General features: G+C 38.5%; 1 protein-coding gene across 1 annotated transcript in view; it reads left to right on the top strand.

Annotated features, from left to right (window-relative positions):
• The first annotated feature begins 5,605 nt into the window (after window positions 1-5,605).
• The window catches only part of LOC107669925 (melatonin receptor type 1B-A-like), a 15,672-nt gene continuing 5,914 nt past the window's right edge, over window positions 5,606-15,363 (top strand). The window contains exon 1 of the mRNA XM_016462358.1: window positions 5,606-6,344. Within this exon, the coding sequence (XP_016317844.1) occupies window positions 6,146-6,344 (199 nt within the window). The 5' untranslated portion in view covers window positions 5,606-6,145. The remainder of the gene's footprint in view (window positions 6,345-15,363) is intronic.

The raw sequence follows: 15,363 nt of genomic DNA on the forward strand, positions 1-15,363 counted from the left end.
GAGAGGGAGAAACCAATCATTTTACTCATTAACCAGTCTCAGAACTGCACAAAACCTTAACTCACCCACTCACACCACTCTAGCACAGACACGCATGTGAATTCTTTCACATGCCGTATGAATTAAAAATAAAACACATAGACAGTGAAAAGCACCGCCGGTTTCGGGAGGGTTTCCTGTAGTTTTACATCTAAGAAAGAGAGATGTACACCTCTCTCTCTCTCTCTCTCTCTCTTTCTCTCTCTCTCTTCTCTGTCTGTCTGTCTGTCTGTCTGTCCCGGAGAAACCAGACGCCCGCTTACATAACCTGATTCTCCAATTCTCCAAACGAGCCGCGCGCGCTCAAACAATCCGCCCGTATACCGACGCACACACCCGACCGAAGAGTCGCAGCCAGCCATGGTTTCCACACGGTAAACGCCTCCTTTATTCTCAGCGGTGGTGTCATGGGTGTTCAAAAAATAATCATTCAAACACTAAATCTATCTATCTATCTAACTGTCTATCTATCTATCTATCCATATATCTATCTATCTATCTATCTAATCTTTATTTGTCCTTTAACTTTTAAACACACACAAATATATGCATGCATGTAATTATGGCAATCCATACATCGCTCTTTCATCCTGAGCGCAAAGGTTTGATGTATTTCTAACACTGTGGAAAGATTCATTCAAACCTCACAGGGCTAAATTTATTTCAGTGTATCCATGATTTATCCATATCCATGGTTTAATTGAGTCATAGTTAATGATATGCTGGAACCCCTTTTCCCAGGCTGCAAGGAAATTCACAAGGTGAAGCTGTGTTAAGCTTGGAAAATCTTCCTTTCTGACTCAGGTGGTAGCATCCTCAGGAGTGGCACGGGACCCCGCCCCGTCACACTGCTGTCAGACATGCACTCTCTGCAATGGTTGTGACCTTAAATGAATTGTGACCTAGCGGGTAACTTTTCTTTGGAGTGGCTCCCTGTGTTAAACTTCTCCACCCTCTTTCATTTCAGCTGCTATCCGTCTGCACCATAGAAATAGGACAGGCTCGATGAAAAAAAAAAAAAAAAAAATTTTAACTGTTAGAAGCCAGGAAAAGGTCAGGTTAATCAAATCCAGTGGCATAGGTTTCATTTGATCACTGGCAAGGACACATCTCCTCTTAAAAACTAATTTTAAACCATAGGAAATAAGAAAACATTGTAGTTTTCGAAAATGGGATTTTTAGCCATCCTTCACTGGCAAGTGGTTATGAGCTCTTCAAGAGCCATAGCTCATTTTTAGCAGGCCCGACTCCAGCTCTAAGCTAGGTCATGGGGACTCTCAGGATGGGACAGACTGTTGGGGGGGGGAGTGAGTAGTGAGGTGGTTGCCAGGGTGGGATAAGCTTTTGAATAGGTTGCTTCATGAATCTATTATATTCAGTGTTGTTTAAAAGTATGTGTAATCGCAGTTTTAAACAATGCTTCAGGCGGTATGCCCACGGACCACCTACAGTCCGTTCACTCACCGTCTGATGCGTGTTGCAAACAATACTGGATGGCACTTTCTCGACCTAGTAAACTCTAATCTGATTGGCTGACTTCTAAGCACTATTTTTTCTAAATCCATCTTGAAACAAAAAAGTCTACAATATATATGTAGATACACAAGCATTTTTGAGGAAGAGATAAGAACTGAGCAGAACTGAATATTCTGCTTTATTTTCTGAATTATGTAAAATAGTCTCAATTTACTGTATTTTCTGTCACTCAACATTTTCTGCCTGTGTTTTTGTACAATCTGAGATTGCTATACTAGGTTATTTATTTCCCCCCACACATGCTATTATTAACATTAATTTATTGTAGATGAACCCACCCCTATGGCACATATAACTGTGACTGATCACTTTGCATGTCACTCAGATTCTTCATCCCGTCAAAGTGAATGATTTATGGCTAGAAAAACGAGAAGGGTCTGGCTGCAGCCTCGCACCTGCACTCTCAGACACTTGCACTTCGGCTAGCGACGTCACTTGCAGTCTTTATTTTTTTTTAATTTTGTTCTATTTATTGATTACTTTTTGTTTGAATCTCTCAACATTTTACAACAGTAGCCAGGTGGTGAAGACAAGACAAAAGAAACTAAACTACAATGTCACTTGCAATCGCCACTTGCACTCTCCGCTACCTGCGACGTCACTTGCAATCGACACAAATCGTGCGTGTTGCCAATGGAGACAAGACGCTGTGGTGGTGATTTAATGATTATTTATTTTATTTATTTATTTAGTCATTTATTAGAGGCTTTTATCCAAAGCGACTTACAAATGAGGACAACAGAAGCAATCAATTGTAGTATTAAAACAACTAAAAACAGATCCAAAACTAAAAGCTAAAACTTTATAAATACTACCTATACACATTTTAAAAATAAAGAAATTAAATAAAAATGACAAATGCATACAACAAAAATGTCAAAACTTAACATTTAAAAGAAAAACAAAAAATAAAGCTAAAAACAATTCAAAATATTAAAGAACAAAAGGTATGAGTATAATAATGATTCTAACATAACACTAAGCCAAACACCAAAAAAACAACTACATATGTGTCTATCTATCTAATCTTTATTTGTCCTTTAACTTTTAAACACACACAAATATATGCATGCATGTAATTATGGCAATCCATACATCGCTCTTTCATCCTGAGCGCAAAGGTTTGATGTATTTCTAACACTGTGGAAAGATTCATTCAAACCTCACAGGGCTAAATTTATTTCAGTGTATCCATGATTTATCCATATCCATGGTTTAATTGAGTCATAGTTAATGATATGCTGGAACCCCTTTTCCCAGGCTGCAAGGAAATTCACAAGGTGAAGCTGTGTTAAGCTTGGAAAATCTTCCTTTCTGACTCAGGTGGTAGCATCCTCAGGAGTGGCACGGGACCCCGCCCCGTCACACTGCTGTCAGACATGCACTCTCTGCAATGGTTGTGACCTTAAATGAATTGTGACCTAGCGGGTAACTTTTCTTTGGAGTGGCTCCCTGTGTTAAACTTCTCCACCCTCTTTCATTTCAGCTGCTATCCGTCTGCACCATAGAAATAGGACAGGCTCGATGAAAAAAAAAAAAAAAAAACTTTTAACTGTTAGAAGCCAGGAAAAGGTCAGGTTAATCAAATCCAGTGGCATAGGTTTCATTTGATCACTGGCAAGGACACATCTCCTCTTAAAAACTAATTTTAAACCATAGGAAATAAGAAAACATTGTAGTTTTCGAAAATGGGATTTTTAGCCATCCTTCACTGGCAAGTGGTTATGAGCTCTTCAAGAGCCATAGCTCATTTTTAGCAGGCCCGACTCCAGCTCTAAGCTAGGTCATGGGGACTCTCAGGATGGGACAGACTGTTGGGGGGGGGAGTGAGTAGTGAGGTGGTTGCCAGGGTGGGATAAGCTTTTGAATAGGTTGCTTCATGAATCTATTATATTCAGTGTTGTTTAAAAGTATGTGTAATCGCAGTTTTAAACAATGCTTCAGGCGGTATGCCCACGGACCACCTACAGTCCGTTCACTCACCGTCTGATGCGTGTTGCAAACAATACTGGATGGCACTTTCTCGACCTAGTAAACTCTAATCTGATTGGCTGACTTCTAAGCACTATTTTTTCTAAATCCATCTTGAAACAAAAAAGTCTACAATATATATGTAGATACACAAGCATTTTTGAGGAAGAGATAAGAACTGAGCAGAACTGAATATTCTGCTTTATTTTCTGAATTATGTAAAATAGTCTCAATTTACTGTATTTTCTGTCACTCAACATTTTCTGCCTGTGTTTTTGTACAATCTGAGATTGCTATACTAGGTTATTTATTTCCCCCCACACATGCTATTATTAACATTAATTTATTGTAGATGAACCCACCCCTATGGCACATATAACTGTGACTGATCACTTTGCATGTCACTCAGATTCTTCATCCCGTCAAAGTGAATGATTTATGGCTAGAAAAACGAGAAGGGTCTGGCTGCAGCCTCGCACCTGCACTCTCAGACACTTGCACTTCCACTAGCGACGTCACTTGCAGTCTTTATTTTTTTTTAATTTTGTTCTATTTATTGATTACTTTTTGTTTGAATCTCTCAACATTTTACAACAGTAGCCAGGTGGTGAAGACAAGACAAAAGAAACTAAACTACAATGTCACTTGCAATCGAAAAACAACAACTTACTTACACATAGTAAAAATATAAAATTTATATAAAATACAAATTATAAAAACTGAAACAGAAGCGAAACAAGTAGTAGGAAAGGGGAGAAATAAAAAGCAATACTTATTAAAACTAATTTTGTACTATACAAGTATAAGTATTTAGTACAATAACAGGGTCCCTCAAGAAAAAGACAAGACCCGCAAATCCGTCGCCACAGAACAGCAGAATATGAACGCAATGCACAAAGTCATTAAGCGTTTTCCTCCTTTAATACATTAAGCCATGTTAAGTGTTTATGTTTTTCTACGGGAGCAAAACGCTTAGCGAGAGACTTTGCACATACGTTCATGTTTTGCTGTTCTGTGGCCACGGATTTGCGGGTCTTGTCTTTTTCTTGCAGGACCCTGTACGTTATAGTATACAAAATTAGCTTTAATCGTTTAATCACCACCACAGCGTCTTGTCTCCATTGGCAACACAGAAAAACTGCAATGATGTCTAAAGCACTGGGGGCAGGGCTTTAACTCCCAGCATGCACTGATGTTTGGGAATATTGGAACAACATATTTTTATGTTTATTTCGCTAATACTAAGTTTAGTTAGATGTTGTTGTATTTTATTTTTCTCATTAGATTGCATACAGGTATTTATATATTTTAAGCAAGTTAGACCCATCATCCACCAATTATGGGTCATAAATGACGTTCTTGATTAATTTTGTCATTTTCACATCTGGAGTTCACTGCTCCTTACAATGGCATTTAATAATTTTAAAAAGGCGATATGTTTAAGAGACATTTTTATTTGCTCTGTAGTAATTTTACTACAGGTTTTGTTTGATATAATGTATTTAAATAAATTCTTGGTGTTTGGTGATGGTTGTGGAAGCTGACTTTAAAGTATCGCTCGGCTCGGTACCAGGCAATCAGGGAGAAAACGCTGCAAGGCCTTTTAATTCAACCCCGTTGTGGCAGGACGCCCTCACGTGCACCTGCGCGCTCTCAGTTCAAGTTCAGACGCACGCGGAGGCTCCCAGAGCGTGTGAACGGGGCAGCTGTAAACAGCGGTGGCGCGCGCTCGCGGATTTCGGTCCTCAATGAGGAGAGCGCTAGAGACCGGCCGTGCGGGTCGGGTCGAAGTTGACGTCTCTCCGGCTGTCGTTTAACTGGACTTGTCCGAGAAGTGGACCGGAAACTGCTCGCTGAGGGAAACCGAGTCGCCGAGGGACGTCGCTTTGAGGCGGGAAAACACGGAATTACAGCTCAGAAATGCTCCTGTTATAAGTTGGATTCTTTCATTTAACGACAGTCTTGCCCTCAAACGCGAATACCATCGTAGACAAAAATAAGCGTTTTTAACGACACACACTCCTGAGACGGGAATTCGACCGAAACGGGAGCCCATCATCTGATCTCACGCTTTGGATTCCGTCGCCACCGAGTGAATTAATTAATAAATAAAGTCTGACTGACTGGACATAGCTGCGAGTTGACGCGTCCCACGTTTGACAGCTTTTTGGAAGCGTCTCAGCTAAAACGCGTCAATGTAAATAAGCTGTACGGCAAGAGGAGGAAGAATTGGATGAGGATGAAGAGGAAGAGGGGTGAACCCACGCCAGCGTGATCCTTCAGTCATCAATGGGAAATACCGGAGACTTTCTCGTGCGTCGCCGCGCTCTCACCGAGAGTGAGTTGTAAAAGAGCGCGCGGCGAGGAGGGAGAACGAGCACTGTGAAGTTGAACGTATTCGTCAATCAAGAGAAGAACCGGGTGGAAAAATTTACGTTTCATGTGGCACATGAATTCAAAAACAAAGCGCGTCACCGAGCTCCCCAAGGCTTGTTGAGAATGTGGAAACGTTTCATTGTTGACGAGGGTGAAGATGGCAGAGGCTTCGTAAGAAAGATACCGAGCGTGTTTTTGTGAGAGAGGGTTAAGCTCATTAGACATGCCCGAGAATGTCTCCCTCATCAGGAACCGGACGGAAGTCGGGCAGGGTCGCGCTTGGGGTAGCGGAGCGGGCGCGCGGCCAGCATGGGTCGTCATGGTGCTCGCCAGTGTGCTGATCTTCACGAGCGTGGTGGATGTGCTCGGTAACGTGCTGGTGATCATCTCGGTGCTCAGAAATAGAAAACTAAGAAACGCGGGTGAGTGAGTGAGTGAGTGCGCGCGTTCAGTCCACATTCATTAATGGAGAGATGAGGGGATGTTCGCACATGACCCGTTCTTGCATTCAAAACATTCATGGTAACGGAAACGCATTCCGAGACCCCTTTTCCAAAGTTAAACTACAATGCAAAATGATTAAAAAAACAAGAACGCAAGAACGCGTCCCTTGTGAACGACCCCTAAAAGTAGACAAGAATCATTCACTGGCTCATGACAAGGAGCTATTAGGATAATACGCGTATGACTCATTTGCAGTTTCAGAGGAGGGTCATTAGTACTGTCATCAGCTGTCGTGCATGTGTTCCAGTGAGAAATTCAAGAATAAACCTAGTGCTTCATTCACACGGTTACAAACCATTCACGTGCAGACTATGGCCTGAGCATGAATGACAAAACAAATCTCATACAAAAAGATGACAATTGGTAATCAATTCGAGTGATTTCCATCATCTGTCCTGCATACACACAGCATTTGAGGTTCAGTATTTGATCATTTAAATCCTTTCTTTGTCTTTAAATCAGTCTGTATAACTTAGTTTGTATTTATAATCCTTTCTTAAACTTATACAAATACAATCTGTTATTTCATTGTTTTTTTTTTATCTTTTGCCAGTTATAAAAATTGATTAACCTGCTAATGTGTCTATATGCCTGCTGATTAATTAAGACAAGAAAAACAAGCTTACTTTTAAGACACTCAACATCTTTTATGAGTGAAAATGTGGAAATTATTTCATTTATTTATTTTGTACACATTTGTTTATTAATTAATTTGTTTGTCATTCATTGCTCATGAATCCATTCATTATTTAGTTTGTTCATTCATTCAGTGTTCATTAAACAATATGTTTCATGGACACGAGAGGGATGTTACATAACACACAGATATCAAAGACGGTTAGAGCCTGAGAATAACACTGTGCACTCAAGGCTGTCTGTCAGTAATACTTTAACGGACATTTGAAGACCATGTGAATGTGAGCTAGAGAGTTGTGGTATGCTTATGAAGATGACAAATGTATGTTAGGGTATTTAATTTTAAAATTCAGCGAAAAACGAAATCCTTTGGTGTGCATCAATAATTTACACACACACACACACACACACACACACACACACACATGTGTGTACCTGAGAATGAGTGCTGGGGTGTGAATTGCATGTCTGAAACAGCAATAGCTCAGATTTACCACCAGCATCTATGACTTATGTGATTGCTGTTTTAGTGTGAGTGAGTGTGAGAGAAAATGCAAAGCAATTACAGTTAATTCCACTCAGAAAAAGCATTTTATTGGAGTACCTCATTCATTAATACGAAGTACCATAAGGTTTCGAATTATAGATTTTCATTTGCATTTTTTCATTATTATCTGGCAGTGCTTCCCAGTTTCAAACTTCACATAGCTATGATGTCTTTATATTGTGAAGTGTACAACACTTCACAAAGCATGTTCATTCTCTAAAAGAAAGAATCTGGTATGTATTTAGAAAAAAACAGTCACAAAATGAGATGTGAGAGAGTGAATGGATAAGCAAAGAACAATTTAAACAAAAAACTAAATAGAAAGGAAAAAAATTGTCAGAGAAAAAAAAAGACAGTGAAAGTACAGGGTTGTTTTAAAATATTCTTTTGTTTTCTTAATAATCTGACCTCAGAATGCTGGAGTTCTTGTCCTCGTGATGTCTTAAGGGCCGATGGGGTTTTAAAATGCATTTTTTTAGATTTCAGCTTTTCATTACTCACTAGAGCACAAGAAAAAACTGTCAATGGGAACAGAAAAAAAGACAGTGAAAAAGAGAGAGTAGGTAAACACAGGTTTTAACTGCAATATCTCCAAAAAGGCAGTCCGTCAAACCATTCGACAGCGCTGTGTTATTAGGTCAGGGTTTGATATGTCGGCTGTGTTCTGTAATAGTCATCAGTAATATGGAGAACAGACATCAAACTTCACATAGCTATGATGTCTTTATATTGTGAAGTGCACAACACTTCAAAAAGCATGTTCATTCTCTAAAAGAAAGAATCTGGTATGTATTTAGAAAAAAACAGTCACAAAATGAGATGTGAGAGAGTGAAAGGATAAGCAAAGAACAATTGAAACAAAAAACTAAATAGAAAGGAAAAAAATTGTCAGAGAAAAAAAAAAGACAGTGAAAGTACAGGGTTGTTTTAAAATATTCTTTTGTTTTCTTAATAATCTGACCTCAGAATGCTGGAGTTCTTGTCCTCGTGATGTCTTAAGGGCCGATGGGGTTTTAAAATGCATTTTTTTAGATTTCAGCTTTTCATTACTCACTAGAGCACAAGAAAAAACTGTCAATGGGAACAGAAAAAAAGACAGTGAAAAAGAGAGAGTAGGTAAACACAGGTTTTAACTGCAATATCTCCAAAAAGGCAGTCCGTCAAACCATTCGACAGCGCTGTGTTATTAGGTCAGGGTTTGATATGTCGGCTGTGTTCTGTAATAGTCATCAGTAATATGGAGAACAGACAAAGCGAGAGCGAGCAGCAAGGGAAGAGAGTGCTTTTCTATGCATGTCATTGTGTCTTTGGAGATTTTTGACATTTTCTTATCTTGAAATGTGCAGGTGGTATCATCCCATCACTGTCTTAACAAAGCCACGGTAACCACGGCAATGTACCCGTTTACCAGCACAGCCCTGCACTCCAGCTTTCAAATAAAACTTGTCTACAAAAGGATGAAGAGAGAGACCGAAATGACCGAAATGTTGCTGTCATTCCCCTCTAAACACTCCCTTTCACTCTTATTCTTCATCTCTATCATGCTTTCAATCCAGTCAGCTGTTAAAATTGTAATTGTTGAGCTGGTGTTTATTCAGACAATTAGATTTGGTCCGTGACCTCACATGTTATGGGCTTTTGCTTGTGTTTGGTAGAGTGTATTTGTGTACAACAAGGTGACATTCAGTGTCTCATTAGCATAGAGTTGATGAGCTTGCTGGTGCTCTATATAGATACTCAAAGGGCATGCAATAAATGTTGCCCTTGACTGCATCCTTCACTTTGACCTGTGATGATTAAGGAAACACAAGTATTGAAGCTCTCAAATGATGGCACGTGTGCCTTTTTGTTCTTCTACATGCTCGGCTTTGTGCTGTGTCCAGTTGAACCGCAGGAGCAGGTAGTTTTGATTAATACATCAGATGTGTTTCGTTTTTCCTAAAGGTTCCACTTGCTGTGCAGTGCCGCTGGACAGAATGTAATCCTATTGTGTCTGGGTTAACTGTATGCAAATGAGATGACAAAACCACGCCCATACTTCTGTCCGGCTGTGTTCCATCATGCCCTGGCAGCTTTGTAATTCCCTAGAGTAAAAGAAAGTGATGTGTTTAAGACATTTTTCTTGTAAAATTGAGGGTCATATATCCCTGTAGAGCAGTAAAGGCCTTTTCAGATGATTGATGACAATGTTTCCCGAAGCATTGAACTATGAGGAGTGAAGCATTAATCGGATGGTTTTAAATGGAAACCTTTTTACTTCAGAGCAACACAAAAGAAGATCTTTTGGAAAAAAAAGTGTGGGTTTTTTGTCGACACAATGAATGTACAACACTTGTCAAAAATCATTCGGCAAGTCATTTCTTTTTGCAGTAATTGTTAGGACTTTTCTGTTAGCTTAAAAGCCATGACACACCAAACGACAACAAATAAGGTTTTTCCAGGGTAAAAAATGGTCTTCGATGTAGCTGATGAACACAGTAATTCATGCACACAGTACGAAGTACTCCACCATGTGAACTGCGTGCCCAGTACTTACAATAAATCCGTAATAAATGCAAATAAACAGTTTGTCATATCCTGTTAACATGCATTGGGACACCTATGACCCTCGGTTTTGTTTTAAATGTCTTACAGTGACAGTAATTTCTTAATTTTTGTCAAGAGGAATGCAAAATCAAAAACTGAGTCCATGCATTTAAAATGAAATATGAGCTTCTTATGCATTCACTGAGAAAAAAATCCTGTACTCTTGGCATCAGAGTCCTTTACTAAACAACGTCTCTTAGGGCTCGTAGTCCAAACATGTGCTCAGTTGGAGAAAACTTATGGATTATCGTATGTTTACTTAAAATTTCTTGAGTGAGGAGTATTTTTTTTCTATTTTTACCAAAAATGGGGCATTATGGAGTGCTAAACACTCATGTAATTTTTTGTTTCATTCATACAGAAGGTCCACAAGTGAGACTCATAGAAGTCATAGGCTGCGTCCAAAATGGCATACTCTTGAGTAGGTACTTTTTTGAATAAGTAATTACTTCAAGACTGCAAAAAGAGTACATTCTATATAGTATGAATGTGTGTAGTATGATTGTAATGTGGACGGACTACATTTGCCATGTTGTCATTATCATGTGACCTAATACTCTCCTATGGCCTCATGGGATGGTAAAGTGTCCATCGTATGCACAATTCAGAATCTCGCTGGAAGTAGTAGGTCATCTGGGTACTTTTTGCATATAAGTACTGTGAATTTGGACACACTTGTCACATACTTTTTTTCACCTACTATATAGTAGGGAAGTATGTGATTTTGCATGCAGCCACAAAGTTGCAGGAAATCCCAAATATGGACTAAGACATCCAGCTATTGCTGTAACTGAATAAAATGCAGATAGAGATGTTTTGAATGATGAAACATGAAAGCTATAAACATCATTGCAATAATATATGGTTCATCTGTGCACAAGCCATCTCGCGTATTTTCCGGTATATTTATAATTCAGTGCTAATCAACATCGTCTTGATCACAGTATAGAATTCTATAAAATAATATACTTTCTGTCTAATTCAATTATAACATTGGATCAGAGAAGGAGGTTATTTTAAACACTTGACTGATGTTGTAGAGTTCATTTTGGAGCAAACAAGTTGTGATTTAATGCAATGTTAAGCTAACATGCTAGCCTATCCCTTATGCACTAATTGCCAGAATGTGATTTATATTTTATGATTAACTTGAAAAGCAAATCCACTTAAGATCAGCATAATATTTATTTTTAAAGAAGGTAATTTCATACAAAGGCAAAGAAGGTGAAGTGAGAAGTTTAATCAAAGTAATGCGGGAATAAAACAGTGTGGCTAAAAAAAGGCGTTCACTCCTGCATCAACGTGCTCCATACTGCCTTCACAAGCACAGCAGTCATCTACATCACCCAGTAATCACATTAAATGATCAAATAAACCTTTGGTGGCTGCCAAAATATTCTCAATGCAGGAAAACCCCTGTGCGTTGCGTCTGGGCTAAAAAGTTGCACTTGAACACACCGTGAAGATGACAGCCAACAGCCAACTATAACATATGTTTGAGTGGTAATAGTCTAAATCTGTCATTCAAAAAGCGAAACCGAAACCAGGACTGCTGATATACAAACCGTTACCAAAGAAGCACTGCCTTACCATTTTGAATATTTGAATTTTGTGTGTCCTCTTTACTTTGTCATTTGCTCGCTTTCATCACTTTCACTTTTCTTCTCATGCACTGGTTCGCCAACCTGAACAGCCAATCCGAGTAATCTGCCTCACCGACAGCCTGATGCCGATTCAACACACTCATTGGCCAAAAACGCACTGCCAACAGTGTCTGACTACTGCCGACGGCGCAGAACATGCCCTAAAACTGAGCTGACAGATGCTCAACAACAGCCTGGCATTTGCCGCCGGCTGATAGTCAACTTGGTGTGTCATGGCCTCTTGTAACTTTATGCTGTGCACACTTGCAGATTACCTAGCAATCTTGTAAAATCTCAGCGAGAGGTGGCACTTTGTCATTTCTGCAAAAAAGCACAAGAGGTCAGAGTTAAGAGCTGTAAAAGTGATTGGTGCATCTGAAAATGTAGAGGTCGAAGTGTAAAAGTTTGGAATGGAACACAGGCTGCAGAGGTCAGTCAAAAACAGCATCAGTGTCAATGGAGACCGGCCACGTCAGCGACGCGCAGTGAAACGCGATCCGTAGCTGACAAAGAAAAATGTTGCGTTTTCTACTTGAACGTGTGTGTGTGTGTGTGTGTGTGTGTGTGTGTGTGTGTGTGTGTGGCCATTTTATACAAAACAGTTTGATCATCCAACAAAGCCACTCCTTTATACACACACCTACTAAAATTTCCTCAGATACAGAGTTATTGGTGCCAAGTGAGATTACAAAGTCCCCGAGGACATTGCCTGTGGAGCTGCTACGACGGGAAGCACTTTAGACCCGCGTTCATTTATATTATGCACACACACACACCCAGTTAGGCAGGTAAAAGAGAGATGGTACCGTGGTAGAACCCTTCATGTGTGTTTTTACCCTATGAAATAGGGATTGAGTTACTGAAGTCCTCGTTAGTTTGGGGTCATTAGAGATTTAATTAACATTCATGTTGACTAAGCACTACCCTTCGTTGCTGCCATTAATGGTTGTGTGTGTGTGTGTGTGTGTGTGAGCATTCTCTGTTATGCTGTTTTTAATTAAAGCCTTTGTGTGTGCTTATGTGTGTAAGAGAGACACCCAGAGGAAACTTTTAATGCTCAGAGGTATGTGGCTCAAAAGACCTAATGGTGTTCTCATGTGTGTCTCATTTCAATATCCCCTTCCTCCTAGAATTTTCTGCATGATGCGAAATGAAATTAGCTGTTACTGTACCTGAGCAAATCTGACCACAGTTTTTTCTGACTACAAGAGATTGTTGAACTCTTTTCTGAAACAAGATGTGATGGTCTTTTTCTCTGGAGAAAAATCTCCTTTTTAATGTCAGTGATGCCTAGGAGAAACAGTTGAAACATTAATGAGTTCTATTGGTGTAGCTTGACATTTAGGCTATTGGTGGGCCAGACCATAATACTGGGTTTCTAGATTTAATATTAACCTGTTTAAATAATAGGCTTGAATCACTCTTGCACATCAGTTGTGCTTATATATAGTTGAATGTACCATCTAGTTTGTCCTAAGCATACTTTTGGACCATATACTGCAAGTGTAATATTAAAACAGTTGAAAAAAGTATATTAGCCCATTTTTCATTTCCACTGTTTGACATTTAGAATTTTGCAGCATGCAAATGTTTGAAAAAGTGACTTGAATAGTTAAAGGGATACTCCACCCAAAAATGAAAAGTCTCTCATTGATTACACTTACACTCATGCCATCCCAGTATATATGACTTTCTTTCTTCTGTGAAACACAGATTTTTAGAAAAATAACACTGGCCTGCATCATACTTGCTGAATGAAATGCAATACTGTGTTTTTTTTTTTTATACCAGTTTTGGGGTGCTGAATTAAAAAATAGAGCATGTTTTGCTCAACCATGTCACACTTTCTCACAAAATATGATGTGACTTAGCATTTTTGCCATCGAGAACCATTTGTAAGGTGAAGAATTCTTGTATTATGCCTTAATCAGCAAGAAAAGACATGATTCCTGTCTTCATATGAGCCAGATTACAACTATTTGTTCAATTCTCAGCCTGTTTTTTAACATGTATAAATGATTCTGAAGACATTTCCACTTTTTCCAGTCCTTTGCAAATCGTAAGTTACTGTAAGTTTTTGTTGCCATTAAAACCTTTGACATTTAACTGCTTTTGTTATTTGATAAGTGCATTAAGTGCAAGCTGATACATGTTATACATACTATACATACTGATATACATACTGTTTCATTTGGCCATCGAACAATTAAATTAAAACTAGTGCAATATTTTTCTCTGTAATTACTGTGCAAATATACACTTGTTCTGTGTTTAAGTCCAACTTGTTCCTTCCTTGTTCCATGTAGTTACAGGGTAAATACAACATTTGCGGGCTGTAAATTAAAGTGGTGCTTTGTTCCCCCCTTGTTCCATGTAGTTACAGGGTAAGTGGCCACAACAAATTGCTCTGAAACGATTGTTTATACAGTGGGTCATACATACATGCATTATATATCAGGTAATGTATCAATAAACATGGTGGACTGTTTTATTTAATTCAAATATTGTTTGCAATTTACTATAGGTCTACTGCTGGGTTAAATTAACCCAAAATGGGTTTTAAAATTAAAATCAAAATCACACACAATATGACAAGAGTAACAACACAGGCAACAGATAGCCTAATAAAAGATTAAAATTTATTACGCCAGTTCAGAAAAAAGCAAAGAATATAAGATTGTTAGGTCATACATACCCTGTAATATTAGAATAGGTACCCCTTAGTTTCAAAATACTTACAGTAGAAATAATTTGTAATTTTACAGATTATTACTCCTTTATTCCCCAAACTTCGCATATTGTTACCTTATACCTACACGGAGAGGTACACTGTAATTACAAAAAAGTTACGCTGTAAATTCTGTTTACTTACGCAGTACATTGCGGGGTTGTAATCTAAAACGTTACCGAAAAATCTTCATTTATTTTGTGAAGAAAATTAAGTGCTATCAGTAAATCAGCAGAATTATTTTTTCAAGATGCATGATGTAAACGTTGTGTATCGACATGAGACATCACAGTCTTCTGTTTCTTCTAGATTATAGATGGATGTTTGCATTCATTTTGTGTGGTTTTTGAAGTACCAGCTTTGAGGGACCAGTCCAATTGTATGGATGAGAGATGGATTATTGTAAAATATTGCAAAGCTTGTAATTTTTAATGTGACATTGATATCATAGGAGCTTCTGCTGTAAGAGCTTTAGCTGCATACTGGGTTCTTTGCTTCTTCATTTTGTTCTGCTCTCGCAATGTAAAACACACCACAGATAGTGCAGATCTGGTCACCCAATTTAATTTTTAAAACATTCCATGAATTTTTCCACTGGAATACACATGGAATCTCTTGTTTCTCTTACCAAGTCACTTGCATCTTTCTCTCTATGTTTTCGTGGGGTGCTTTAAAACTTTATTTTCTCTATTTAAGAAAAAAAACAGTTTTTTAAATTGTAATAATAATTTTACAATATTACTGTTTTAATGTATTTTTGATAAGTGCAAATGAATGCAGCCTTGGTAAGCATAAGA

Source organism: Sinocyclocheilus anshuiensis, unplaced genomic scaffold, assembly GCF_001515605.1.
Source record: "Sinocyclocheilus anshuiensis isolate Anshui unplaced genomic scaffold, SAMN03320099.WGS_v1.1 scaffold272, whole genome shotgun sequence".
Classification (NCBI taxonomy): domain Eukaryota; kingdom Metazoa; phylum Chordata; class Actinopteri; order Cypriniformes; family Cyprinidae; genus Sinocyclocheilus; species Sinocyclocheilus anshuiensis.